The sequence below is a fragment of the Etheostoma cragini genome, chromosome 12 (assembly GCF_013103735.1).
Source record: "Etheostoma cragini isolate CJK2018 chromosome 12, CSU_Ecrag_1.0, whole genome shotgun sequence".
Lineage (NCBI taxonomy): Eukaryota > Metazoa > Chordata > Actinopteri > Perciformes > Percidae > Etheostoma > Etheostoma cragini.
Window position 1 is genome coordinate 20,413,056 of NC_048418.1, and position 14,929 is coordinate 20,427,984.

General features: G+C 39.0%; 1 protein-coding gene across 2 annotated transcripts in view; it reads right to left on the minus strand.

Annotated features, from left to right (window-relative positions):
* tesk2 (testis associated actin remodelling kinase 2) overlaps positions 1 to 14,929 on the minus strand; it is a 43,540-nt gene that overhangs the window by 27,761 nt on the left and 850 nt on the right. The window contains exons 2-5 of one of the 2 annotated variants that reach the window (XM_034886820.1): positions 10,849 to 11,014; positions 10,568 to 10,737; positions 9,363 to 9,482; positions 1,875 to 1,996 (exon numbers count right to left, since the gene is read on the minus strand). In XM_034886820.1, the coding sequence (XP_034742711.1) occupies positions 1,875 to 1,996; positions 9,363 to 9,482; positions 10,568 to 10,690 (365 nt within the window). In that variant the 5' untranslated portion in view covers positions 10,691 to 10,737; positions 10,849 to 11,014. Of the gene's footprint in view, positions 1 to 1,874; positions 1,997 to 9,362; positions 9,483 to 10,567; positions 11,015 to 14,929 lie in introns of both variants that reach the window. The other variant, XM_034886819.1, reaches the window with a different exon arrangement.

The window sequence follows — 14,929 nt, forward strand, 5'->3', positions numbered from 1 at the left end:
TATATATATATATATATATATATATATATATATATATAGTTATAAATAAATTAAAACCAATACTATTGAATTGTCATAACGTTGAGTAAAATATGATCTGTTTAAAGTAATTTAAAATAAGTGTTTAAGTGTAATATTTTTGTTTCAATAACAGCTAGCTACATAGTTACATTCATGAATGGAGCGTGCATACATCCATAATTAGCTATATGGTGTGATGGCAAGATACAAGTAGAGGTAAAATGAATGGTTCAAAATCGTGCAATCGTGGCTCCAAACAGGAACTATTAGGAAGTGAAGGGTGGATGAGGAGAAGAATATTTCAAGCAGCCCTGTTCTAACTATACAGTAGGTGGACAAGCACAAGTGCTAAATGCTACTTGAGCAGCGGCGGTGACGTCTCCACAGCACCTGCTAGCAGAAAATGATGCAAAACACAAAGAAGATATGACCCGAGTTACCGTCGTTTTTGATTCAGTTGGAGCGGGACAGACAGCGTGGCTGTGGCGGTTGACATAATAAAAATAAATAATAAAAATAATAAATAAATATTGTTTTCAGGAATAAACCTGCATCCTGCGTAAACTGTCTGTAACTGAGCAGGGTAGGCCTAAGCTGTGCTATTTTGGGCCATAATTTTGGTTCTTAGAGAGCATCATCTAAGTGGTACGGGGTTGCCTGACCAATCATTAAGTGGAAATTTCTGGAAAAACGCATTAACCTGATTGTTCATAGGCTGGTCCGGTTCTCTTGTAACAGAAAGAGCCCTCCTAGCTTTTTGCCTCTAGGCAGCTGCTGCAGCTCTAACAGGAGTCGGCAGTTTAGAAAATCTAATGTTAATAGACTGTGTTTGACACAGTTTCTAGCCCACCCCAAAGGAAACCGGTCACAATCAATCAAAGACTCATGAGAGCAGAGCGGACAGAGGCACATAGCAATATAGTACTACCTAACAACCAAAAGTGGCTGGTGTTTAAGAAAGTGACTAATATAATGTTTAACTAGTCTAGCTATCACCAGACCAAGCCAAGCTCAGTAGATTTTAGATTGAGCGTTGGTCTAGGGAGTCTGCTCTGTATTTTCTCTGCACGAGAGGCATGACAAATAGCCATAGTTTAAATGACTCTGTACGCAATTGGAAGGTCCTTCAAATCCGACCAACGATCCGGGTGATGTAGAAGGTACATTTCGCGCTTCGGTGGCGTTTGGCGGCCGCTATGTTGAAAGTAAACAAGAAGCTGCTTCGTCGCTTCTCTTTCGTCATCATGTTAAACCTGCCAATAGGTTGCCAGGTAGATGAGCCAGTTTGTGATTGGTTCCCGCAAAATTGTGAACTGAAGCAGGAAAATTAAACGTGCAAGTTTCCAGACCAAGTTGCAAGGTGAAATCCAATCGCTGGCAGAGGGGGCGGTGCTTACCCAGTCTAATATGTAACGCCATTCGTGTGGAAATAATGAAGATTTACTCTGAATGGAATATTAGTATTTACTGAGTGACCTAAACTCTTAAGCCTCAAAATAAGCCTAATGTGAAAAACAGCCAAAATATTACTGGCATCTTATTGTTGAATCTGTTACTATTAACTGATACATGAGGGGCCAAATTAAATCACTATCATCAGTTTCCACCACGGCCAATCACGTTTTACAAAGTCGCTGATGTTATGTGATCAAGCAATGAACAAGTAGAACAACAAAAAAGGAAAATAACACATTATTTGCTTTGGTTTATAAGCTAAATTGGCTTTAAAAGGTGGATTCTGACGGTTCTTTCCCATAGAACAATGTTAGTAAAGAGATGAAGACAAGAAGACAGCTGAATATCTTTAGTAACCCGCTTGGATATAGTAAGTCAGTGAATTATTGGTTACCAACCTGAGTATGTGTGGGTGGGAAAGCCGGTTCATTAGTTGGACCTCTCTCAACATGTTAGCTCTGTTGCTGCTGAGCTTGTTCATCTTCAGAGCCATAACTTGGTCTGTAGCTCGATGACGTACCTGTTAAAACAGCAAAAACATTGTGCCACATTTCAACATGTTGCGCATACAGTCAAGTACAACTAAACAAAGGCTAAACCCCAGTAACTGCACTACGTTAACTGCATTCCAAACACAGTGACATTGATCATTTTCAATAATTTTCATCTTGGGTCACTATGGGGAGGCCTTGAACAACTTGAAACACTGCTTTTCTATACTTGTAAAAAGAAATATTAATGAATAAATTTGGCTCATGCAGCAAAGAAACAGAGGAAGCAGAAAAGGAAGGCAGCTCATAAAAGAGAAGTTGAAATGAGGTCAGCCAATGCTGGCCAGCCATGACAAAGTAGATGTGTCAATCCAGAGCTGCACAATCAATTTTGTGTTATTGTACATTAGGAGTTCAGTTTCCATCTAACTGTTACATGGTGCTTGCATCACCATCTATCCATTTATAGGTGGCTTGAGCCTATCCCAGCATGCCTTGGGTGAAAGGCGGGCCAACACTGTAGAGTAGCCACAGTGTGAAGACAATACTGCTATAGTTTACAGTATGCATGCGGCTACAATAAAGAGAAGTCTAATAGTTTTTGTTTAGGTGACTATCAATATTACTGAGTAATGACTGTGATAGAAGCTTTGCCTGGTTACAGTAAATGCCTATTACTGATAATGTCTATGAACAGAACGACTTCTGTTTATAGGGTTGTTGAAATTGATATGCAAAGATTTTAGTTTGGAATAATTCCAATCACACTGACATTTACTTTCCAAAATAACTGCAGTCCATTAAAAGGCGTTGCAAAGGCTCCGAAAGAGCACTAGACACTTTTTATTTATTCTGTCTAATGAAGCAAACACAAATGCAACAGTTTTTGCTATACATTTTTGCTGTTAATGACAAGAAACCCCATCCCCATGTTGCATTTTTATTCATGTCCCCCATGACTTCCCAGCCTCTGAAATGGTGACGTGACCTGAGGTCTTCACCACAGTTTTCAAAGACACCTCCAACGCAGTGCATTAATTATCACAAATTTGGTCTCTTCTGCATTCACGTTCATGTGCATACAAATAGGAAATATCCACCCTGCAAACCACAGAAGGCAGTGCAACAAATGACTCTGCTTCTGCAGATTAACTCACTTCCTGATAACTGAAACAGAATTAGAAGATGATGGAGGTTTCAACACAGTAGTCTGAAAAGGCTATATGGATAGCCTTGCTGTGTCTATAGGTAAAAAGCCTTCAGCAATAAAGAGCCTTTTCAAACATTATCAAGAGAAATCATTTGGAAGCATCATACATACAGTACATGCAAAACAGAGCCGCTTATTGCCACATTCGTATGACAGTGACACATCTATGCTACTGCACTTTTGACATTTATACATCATCACCTTGACTATTTTTAAACCACACCAGACACAATGTAATAAAAGTGCAGCGTCAATGCTGATAATGTGCACTTGTGACACAGTATGTTTAGTCGTGGAAAACAATGATAATATATGATTACACGTGCTTCATTATGTGAATGATTTCTTAACAAGAAATGGTGGAACATCATTTGGATAGCCCACATTTGCCTTGGGTAATCATTGCAAACTGCTCCCTCAGAGGACAGAAACCCAGCCTAGGAACAGCCTGAAAACTTGAATCTATGGAAATATGTTACCAGAGAGACGGTAAATCATAATTCAGTACAACAGTGGTTGGCTTCATATCATCCTTAAACAATTACTCTCTTCCATCACCACAGCCATGGTACATTGGGCACTGGGCAGTATCACAGGGGAGGAAAAGGGAACTGATGGATGGTCTGAAGTCAGTTAATCAAGTAATTGGTTGTTTAGGTCTTAGTCCACTAAGATTTCCTTAGTCATTGTTTTTGCTTTTTTTCATGCTAACCACTTAGATAGTATAGACTTAGATCCCTCTGGTGAATACAAGATTTAAAGTGGTGCTTTTGCACAATACTTTTTGGACAAATACTGACATTAACAGATCTGTCGATTAAATCAGTAAGTCAATAAATTCACAAGTGATATTAGACAAAGAATTTATTTAGTTGAGGACAGCAACAACAGAAAAAGCTGAAATTATGTGTTATTTTGATTAATAGTTACGATTAGAGGATGGCTGTAATACAACCATGTTACATCCATGTTATTTTTTAGGCAATTTAGTTGAAAGAAACCCTGATCTAAAAAACAAGGACAACACAAGGGTTAAGTACAAATTTGAGGTATTTGTACTTGATTCACTTTACATTTCAGTGAGAAATATTGTAATTTTTACTCCACTACATTAATCAAAATCTAAGAATTAAGATTTTCTATTTTAAATTGACCAACCAACAATAACGGCCTCCAAGTCCAGCTGAGATGTTGAGACCATTAAACACACAACTGTTTCAATCCTTTACACTTTCTAAAATGGATATTAATGAGTATTTTTACTAAATACTTTAAGTACATTTTCCTGATAATTCTTACATAATTGTACTTAAGTAACCTTTCTTCTAACAGTATTTTTACAGGGTTTTAGTAAATTACTAAAGTAAATAATTTGAATATTTCTTCCACCAGTGACTATTGCTTAACTGTAATTTTGGGAATTTGGAGACATCTCGGTAAAGTACAAAGTTATCAACATTAACTATATAGTAAGTAGTCATTCAGATTATGATCTCTCTCTCTCTCTCTCTCTGTCTCAACACAACAACATTGCTCTGTTCAAGTTCAAATGAAGGGGCCTGGCTATAAGAGCCGAGAGTCTCCACCACGGGACAGCAGAAACAACAGATGGCCACTCCTCCCCCACATCCGATTCTTTACATCCCCCCATCTGATCCCCCTCTTTCTCCTCCTCGCTGTGGCCTCCAACAAACCGGCGTCTCTAATCCTCATCTTTCCCAGTAGTCAACCCCAACTTTTTACCTTCCCGTCTCCAGCCTTTCTGCTCTATGGTCTTGCCCGCTAACTTACACATCACCTCCTCTTTTTCATACTGCACATTTCTGTAAATTCATACACTCCCAGTGTCCCTGTTCTCTAAACCTTTTCTTCCTTTTCTTCTCCTAACCTCCTAAACCAAGTTCTAGAAAACCTCGAAATAACCTTCTTCTCCACAACTGTACTCCATTAAACTTAATTTCAACCCCCCCCCCCCCCCCCCCCCCCCCCCCCCCCCCCCAGCTCTCCAACATCACAAGCTTCTCCCCCTCCAGTCTCTCCTCCTCTTAGCCCCAACCTCTGTCACCCTTAATTACACCGCTTTTTTTGTTTCCGTCTCTGTCTGTCACCCTCCTTGACTTTAAGCTTTCCTTCATTCTGCTCCATTTCCTCTTCTCTCTCCATTTATCTAGCATTCTCCTCTCTCACCGGAAAAAGGCATCTATAATAAATTGCACAAGGGAAGCATAATCCACAAAAAGGCATTGTTTAGCGTGATTAGGTGTTGGACGTTTTCATTGTTTTTCAACCCCCCAAAAAATTACAGTCAACAATATTTTGCTTAATACTGAAATCACGATGGTGGTGAGGAGCAGATAGCATGAGGAGCAGATATCGTTAGAAGCAGATATCGTTAGGAGCAGGTATCGTTAGGAGCAGGTATCGTTAGAAGCAGATATCGTTAGAAGCAGATATCGTTAGGAGCAGGTATCGTTAGGAGATCAGGTATCGTTAGGAGAGCAGGTATCGTTAGGAGCAGGTATCGTTAGGAGCAAGTATCTTTAGGAGCAGGTATAGTGAGGAGCAGGTATAGTGAGGAGCAGGTATAGTGAGGAGCAGGTATAGTGAGGAGCAGGTATAGTGAGGAGCAGGTATAGTGAGGAGCAGATAGGAGCAGATAGCGTGAAGATCAGATATCATTAGGAGCGGATCACGTGAGGATTAGACATCGTTAGGAGCAGATATTGTTAGGAGCAGACATCCTTAATCGCAATTCCAATTGAATTATTTGCACAGCCCTACATAAGTGATCAATCCAAGATTTAGATTAAAGAAAGAGTGTCAAAGCAGCTAATATTACATGTGTTTTCCGCCACTTCTGACTTGAATCAAATCGATTAATACTCACAATGATCTATCACAGAGTTTTGATCCAACTGCGATCCAGTAGACATTTCCTTAAATAACAGAGCTGCTAACATAGTTTTAAACAGGACGATATATGCTAGAACACTTACAGCCTGCATCACAACTTTCCTCTCCAAAACAATAATTTATTATTTTATTGTTTTGCATAGTTCAATAAAGTGTCTTGTATAGAGTGTGCTTTGTTTATAACAGTATAGAGTAATGGTTTATAATTTTATAGTTAGGGATGTCCCAATCCCAACCGCTAGTCTCAGATCGGAGCCAATTTGTGCATTTCTTCACGTATTGGGGATCGGCAGTCACCTCGACCACATTAATGCGATCTTTTACGTCAGCTTGGTCCAATTTGTGGCTATTACACCATTTCAAGTAGAAGATGATTTTATATGTTTATATGTTTTATATGTCAAAAGTTTTAGCTGCAGTAAGTTAAAAATATTAAAATGAAGACATCTTTAGTTACTTTGTTATTTTTGTAAACAACAAAGTGTGTAGCTGTTATCTAGGCAAATACAAGAAACCTGATTGAGACATCCATACTTAAAGTGTTTGATACAATCTGTGTAATATCTATAGAGAGAGGAGGGTCAGAAGGTAACTGGTGTGGCCGACAGTTACGGACAGTATTTGGACAGCGGTTCCAAATTCAACACGCTGTTGTGTTGCAGCCATGGAGCACAGTAAGCAGCGCACTAAAGTGTGGCTTTTTTTAGGTTGAAAAAGCCTGGTGAAACTGTACACCAGCAATGAATAAAAATATATTGTGAAATAAGCATGCGCGCTGTTTAAACTCTCAACCCATGAAGGATCCTAATCCAGAATGGATAAGAACCGGAATCAAAAGTAAGAATCCGAATTGAAATACAATTGTTAAAATCAAAACGATGCCCTAACCTAGTTAAAATGCTGTTCTCAAAGAGCAGAAAGTAACAAAGTGACTCTTGTTCAATCCAAAGCGACCATACTAGTTTCCCTCACTGATACATGTTGTTAATGTGGACATAATAAATTGTAATTGCGGGCAATTGTTTATTTGTGCCGCTTGATAGTTCACTCACTCGCAGCGCTGTGCGTTATGAATAAGCTCCAGTGTTTACACAGCCCACAATGGGGTGTTTTAGACAGCTGGCATAACCAAATGACTTATTGTAGGCTAAATATAGCTAATAAAATCAATTTAAAGAGGGTAAGCCATTTGCTCAATTACAGATCTTTACCAACGTAAACTGAAATTCAAACCAGTTCACCAATCCAAGATCTGCTGGCATTCATTTGTGTATAAAACAAATAAATAGGGTAGAAGACACAGCCCTAGGGAGACCCAGTGGAAGATCAGAGGGCATGTGATAAAACGCCGTTCACTCTCACCCATTGTGATCTCACTGTTAACAAGTCCAACAGCCAGCAGATCAGTCAGGTAACAATGTTGATTGTTACCTGACTGATCTTTCCCCGGTAACGTTACGGACATGGATGTATGGATACGTAGGGCCAGCAGCATGACGCGAGACAACAGGACAGAGAAAACTACAGGTGGGCTCAGACCGGTACCTGACAGCTACTTAGTAAATACGCAGGAACACAAAAAGCGTGAGGGAACGTGGGTTAATTTGTGGATTAATACTGGGATGTCTACACAACTGTGTGAGTCGATTGACTTCAAAAAGTTTAACACTTTACTCAAACCAAAGTTCAAAACACCTGCTGATGTCTGGGTTTCTCTCCTGAAACACGTCAAACCCATTCTGCACTGCTACGTCTTGTGTTGACTGGTTACAGATCTGTGCTCATCATCATCATCATCATCACCATCATCATATGTACATTTCTTGTACTGGTGTTATTGTTAAATACATTGTGAATACATATTTCTAAAATTGTACGACATTTTTGTTGTGTTATTATTACACAATACTTTTTCTGACATTTTCAAATCCCCCGACAAATAACCCCTATTACAAAAAAGATTAAAACTAATTAACTAAAAAGAGCATTTTCAAAAAATAAAACTAAACTAGAAAACCAACTTTAAAAACTAATTAAAACTAATTGAAATTAGTTTGTACACAAAAAGTCAAAACTAAATAAAAAATAATGACAAATGCCAAGGTATAATAACCTTGGTTTGGTACTGCCAATTAGTTTTTTTAATCGTCAAAATTATCAAGGCAGAGAATCGCAATATCAATTCTAAGCAAAAGAAATCGTAATTCATGTTTTCTCTGAATCGTGCAGGCCTACTCACGTTCACATGCGGACACACACACACACACACACACACACACACACACACACACACACACACACACACACACACACACACACACACACACACACACACACACACACACACACACACACACACACACACACACACACACACAAAGTAACAGGGTTAACCACTCCGTGTTTAAGTGATGTCTTTTGAAGCGATTGCTTGACCTAAAACTGTCTGGACAAGACTAGTGAGTGAAGACCAGGATAGCTTGGAAACAATCAGTCTTTGACCCACCAAGCGTTTCAACTTGACAAGATCAAATTAACACGTATAAATGACATTTACTTGTGACAGCCATGCACAACAAGTTCCCTTTTATTTCTAGGACTATTCATTCTGACCAATGGGCAACAGGAACTGGTGTGGCCACTTGGGTGCGTGGTTGGATGGATGGATGGATGGATGGAAAGAGTGAGGCATGAATACTGTAGAAAATAAGATCCAAGTATAGAGCCGCACAATATGAGGAAAATCTGCGTTACGCGTTAACATTGTTGAATATTGCAATAGTGATATTACTCGCGATAAATGAACAGATATTTAAGTGTACTCAGTTCTGCATTTCTACAGCATTCTGCTTAAATACTTAAGTCGCTTGTTAAATCTAAAACTAACAAAAGATTAATTGAACATTGAATTAAACATAAAAGGCAGTACTAAAAAAGGAATGGTATTTTAAAAGTGCAGTTTTCTTCTGATATTTTCTTTCAACACAAAACATCTAGTAGTGTCTTTCACAATTTTGCAATGCTGATAAAATTCCCAAAGTATGAAAAATCCTTTTCATAACTTGTCTATATTAGCTTTAAATGTATTTAACAACAGGTCACTATTGCCGATATTTATTCTGCACCTGCCTGTTGACTTACTTGTTGTACTTATATTTATATAAAAGTATGGAAAGGGGCAGACGATAAAGTCAAGCAAGGTAATATAAAACCAAGGACAGCCTGAGGAATCCTAGAAAACAGAAAAACTGTAACGACGACTCTCCACCCACCTTGAAGACGTCAGAAAAGAATCCCGAGCCAATCCATTCACAGGTGAAGTCATCAAGGCGTGTAAGACAGGAGAATGCACTGATGAGGGCTCTGTAGGACGATGGCCATACCCTGCCCACCTGGGGAAGGCAAGAGCAGTCTGGTATCAACAAGTTAAGAATGAGTCTCTATTGGATGGAGACCGCTGATGCAACTTGCTTGTGCAGAAAAATGAGATAGAGTTAGATTGATAATGTTGCCTTTAGGTGGGACAAGAACTAGAAAAACTAGAAACTAAGACCGGCTGCACCAACATGCACAGATTTTCTCAGACAGACAGAAAGAGGCGCACACTGACATCTCAAGGCAACCCCGCGAACCCCTCAAACCTCAAAACCTTTCAAGAAGTATGAATTCTAGTGTGTATCTATCCTTAAACTCAATCGACAGCGTTGGCATTTCTTTGACAATTACTAGTCTCGCATTGCCAGACCCATCTGGATCATGGTCTGGCTGCACGAGTTGACGTTCAGGTAAAGGGGAGGTTTGTATTTCTTTAAACCAAACACAATCGACTTGGGCGGAGCTAAGCCCCGGATGCAGCGACCGTGCCCTTCCAAAACAGTTAGCGGAGAAAGCGAGAGGGGAGGCGAAAGCGGAAGGGGAGGCGAAAGCCTCCGCCTCGAGTAAAACAGAGTAGACCATTACTGTAGATAAGCGATTTAAAAAAAAGAAAGTGTGAAATGGTTGACGGACAGACATCTTTTCGGTCTGTTTGTTTTAATATTATTCCTTGTGCAGACGATTGTGCAACTGATGGCATGTTGTTCAGTTGTGATTCCTAGAACCTTACATAATCTATGACTGACTTTATTTCCTGCCTGTGGACAACAACTGACCCAGACATGAACCGACTCAGTCTGATCAGTCCAAATCACAATTATAACATACCCGCATGATTTTTGTGTTTGTGTGTGTGCATGTGTGTGTGTGTGTGTGTTTATCAGAACTCTACATTGTTGTCTCTTTTATATGTTTTTCTATTCAAAGATTAGCCTGACATCGTCAAGTTCGGCTATACTAAGATAGCAATACAGTGTAAACAATATAATTATCGATACATTTGATGAAACTCTTCATAGGAACCATTCATACTGCAATGTAAATGAATGTATAATGAAGTGGCCATAAGGCATTCTACACGTAAAACTAAAGAAACACTGACCTGTGAGGGCGGGACCATGGCCATCTCGCAGACCCCTACCCCTCCGATACCATCTTTGTCCTCACCGATCCGCTCGGCTCGCGTAGGGATCCCAGCGATGGAGTTGCGTTTATTCCGGTCCATGCTGATGTGAAAAAAGGTGATACCAGTGAGGGTAAATGGGCCTTCTTCTGTAATGTATCCACATGACAAGAAAACTAGATTGTTTTAATGGTGCCGAGAGTTCCACGGCAGCACAGAATTTACTCAGTTTGTGTCCTGGGAGAAAATATGTCACACACATAGACTTCAGTTTTAAATGTTGTTTAGGGCAGCCCTGTTGACACACGCTGGCTGCCTCCAAGAGGTTTCCTACGTGTCGAGTTTCTTACTGCTTGTAACTGGGGAGTCCACCTGGATGAGAAGGTTTTCACATGTTTGACAGATGTTTAGGAAGCCCTTGGAGACCTAGAGAAGGTAAAGAGAAAAATGAATGTAGGGTAATGTATGCAGTTCAATAACAGAAGAGTATAATGGCAGTAGGGTATACTATTGTTACTGTATACTCATAGTTATGCCTTAAAGGATATATATTTCTTGTGAATCCTTGTCACAGAAAAATAAATCAAGATGGCTTAAACCATTACGATCACATTCACAAATTTAGCTAAGGCTGCCAATTCTTTCTTAAATGTTTTTTGGTATTTAATAGCAGCTGTAGCTGTAGACTGGGCCTTGCCTTGGGAGGATACATGCCACAAGCCACTATTGCTCAACAGGCCCAAATGTAATGGCTGTAATAGGGGCCGATTGTCCAATTATGGGAGATTAGCCAAGGAATAGCTCAGATCTTGGACCTTTCTGCCATCCAAAACAAAACCAGCAAGGTACAAAGGTGAACAGGAAAAAAGGTGTGTGGCGGAAGGTATTTACAGTCATAAAAAATGTGGCTTTTGCCAGTATCTCTCGACAATACATGTTGAGTTGGTGATAATTTTTTTTCCAATAAAGACAAGTGGAGAAAAACTCAACTTTAGTGAGTAATACTGGATGTAAACATTTCTTTTGATTCCTAGAATCCCCCCCCCGCCCAGTAATAGTAGAGCAGATTTGCATGCATTTTGATTAGCAATCATTAATCAAGTTAATATTTAAGAAATAAACTACAAAACAGTCCCTAGCTTGAGCATCCTCATAGTGTGGTATTCTGCTTCTCACTGTTCCATTATTGTAATTTGAACATGTGTTGGGTTTGGACTGTTGTTTGGACCAAACAGACCTCTGGAGATCTCACTTTGGGATTTAGGAAATTGTGATGGGTGTTGTTTTTTGACTAAAGTTGCAGCCCTATACTCATCTAACTTCAGCTGTGTTAAAGCAAGCTGCGTAGTTGCACTACAGTGTCATTTAACTTCAGCTGCTTTTCAAATGCAATGACATAAGCTTCACTGGCTAATATTTACTTTGCGGTTGAACTATGCATAACATTGTCAATACTACAAAGCCTGCCATCATGTACTCTGAGATTTCTGTCCCTGTAATGCAGTATTAACACACTGCATCACATAGTGTGTGTCAGGTGAATTTAAAAATAGGGCTGGGCGATAGGAAGAAAATCAGATATCACGATATTCTTGACCAAATACCTTGATATAGATATTGCGGCTGTATTCTAGGGTTTACAATTGGTGCTTTAACTAAATATCTTCACACTTAGATTTTAGATACATAATCATCAGTAATGTGGCTATAATGTCTAAGTGGGGAAAAGGAAAATAATAGAACAACTAGAACAGTCTGATAAGTTCAGAAAAGTACATCACTTCACTGTAATACAGCCTTTAAAACCAAGAAAAGACAACACTTATGTCATCTCGCCAGTGTTGGGCAAGTTACTTTTAAAAATTAGTTACAGTTACTGATTACTTCTTCCAAAAAGTAACTAAATTAGATACTCAGTTACAAATTATAAAAGTAACTAGTTACTTCCAATAGTAACTAATGCGTTACTTTCAAGTAACTTAAAACACATGTGGATGTTCAATTATTTATGATAAATCTCAATATGGTAATCAAATGGACCCTTAGTACTGGCAGTAATGGTATCGCCGTTATTAAGATGGAAAGAGTTAGTTAAATCAGTTAGATTACCCAGCTGTCTTAGCTGGGTAATTAGCTGTCCCATCACTGCACATCACAGTATGACGATATCCAAAATATAAGCCGATATCTAGTCTCTATCAATAGCCCTATTTAAATAATGTTCAATATGTGTGTACGCCAGACACAACCGGAAATGTTCAGCAACATCTATTACAGTGTAAAGGAAAAGCGCTAATTGAAAAGATACGTACAGAACTGACCTTCAATAAACCAAAGCAGAGACACAAAAAGTTAATCTTAGGCCAAGAAGATGTCTCATAAGCTCAGATACTAAAAACAGTATTGAGATGAAAGAGATTCTGCCTTGGTTCATTAGCATTACATCACAGACAGTAGACTACAGACTTACAGAGGGCCTACTGGACAACTTCTGACATCATTCTTTGTCCCAGCCAAATCCTTTAAAAGTAGAGCTGGTCAATTTATCTATCTTATATCGATATTGTGATATGACTCTAGATATTGCCTTAGATTTTAGATATCGTAATATTGTAATATGGTATAAGTGGTGTCTTTTCCTGGTTTTATAGGCTGCATTACAGTGAAGTGATGTCATTTTCTGAACCTATCAGATTGTTGTAACTGTTCTATTATTTGCCTTTACCCACTTAGTCATATAGCCACATTACTGTTGATTATTTATCAAAAATCTCATTGTGTAAATATTTTGTGAAAGCACCAATAGTCAACACTACAATGTCGTTGAAGTATCAATATTGAGGCATTTGTATACAAATATCGTGATATTTGATTTCCTCCATATCGCCCAGCCCTATACAGAACTGACCTTCAATAAACCAAAGCAGAGACACAAAAGTCAGTCTTAGGCAAAGAAGATGTCTCATAAGCTCAGATACTAAAAACAGTATTGAGATGAAAGAGATTCTGCCTTGGTCCATTAGCATTACATCACAGACAGCAGACTACAGACTTACAGAGGGCCTACTGGACAACTTCTGACATAATGATTTGTCCCAGCCAAATCCTTAAAAGGCTTTCTACCCTCCACTTTCCTTTTTTCTCTCCAATGACAACTCATTTTCTGCCTTATTGAAATTGTGTGGTAGAAATAAAAGTGCCACGCAGTGCCAAGGAAAATGCAAGCCACAAGTACCATGGCCAGTTCTACGCTTTCTCATTTCAGTAGTGGTCCGATCCAAGAGCGGGAACAGAGACACACATTTCATCTAAGTTCATGTATCTAAATAGACAAAAATAGGTCAGCAAGTAGGATATAAAGTCACCCTTGACTCAAAAACAGCTTTCAGCAAAAGAGAAGCGCTTCTGTAGCCACACTCCCACTTTAGTGGTCAAAGCAGCCGATTTTGCCTAACCACAAACGTCCTACACTTACTAGAATTTCAGTCATGCAAATGATGCAAACAAACAAACAAACAAACACAAATGACAGACTCTTTGTTGTTTTACAAGATACTGTCAGTGGGTAAACATCTATATTACTTCAGGATGATCTTTCCAGCGTAAAGCAGTATACTGACCACCAAAAGGAAGTTGTACAGCCACTCCTGCAGTGAACAATGAAAACAGACATCATCTAGCATCAGTCCATCAACTAACAGCCCCAACTATAGGGGTAGACCATCTCAGCCACATACAACGAAACCATTACAAAATAATATCATATCAAACTGTAATATTGAGCAATTTGATAACCCTCAATGTACGATGCTGCAGGGATAACAACCGAAAATAGTTAAACCACCAGTGTTCTATACTATATTTGTTTCTAAACTATACCCTGTTGCCTACATATCCAAAAGGCATGCATTTAAGACACCACAGCAAAGGGAGTGTGCATGGAAAAGCGTGGAATTTTAAAAACTGGCCCTTTTTTTGGGCCGTAAAATGTGGCTTGTTCCTCCAAAACAGATGGGACAACTCCAAAGCAGCCGCAGGCCAAATGTTTTAACATTAGTTTGGGGGAGTGAACCCTATCCAGCTGTGTCCCGCTGGATTACAGACTAATAGAAAATGTCAGCAATAAATCATAACTTAAACGATGTTATAATGACAGGTTGCAGAAAGGCTCTTTGAAGGGCAGACGTGATAAATGGACGTGTGTGGATGCGTTTGAGTTATTTCTTCATAGAGAAGGACTGTGTGGATGTAGCCTTTACTTGCATCACAAAAGAAGAAATAAAAAACACTATTTTAAACATGAGAACATCTACTGACCATTTAAGTAAACTACTAATGAAA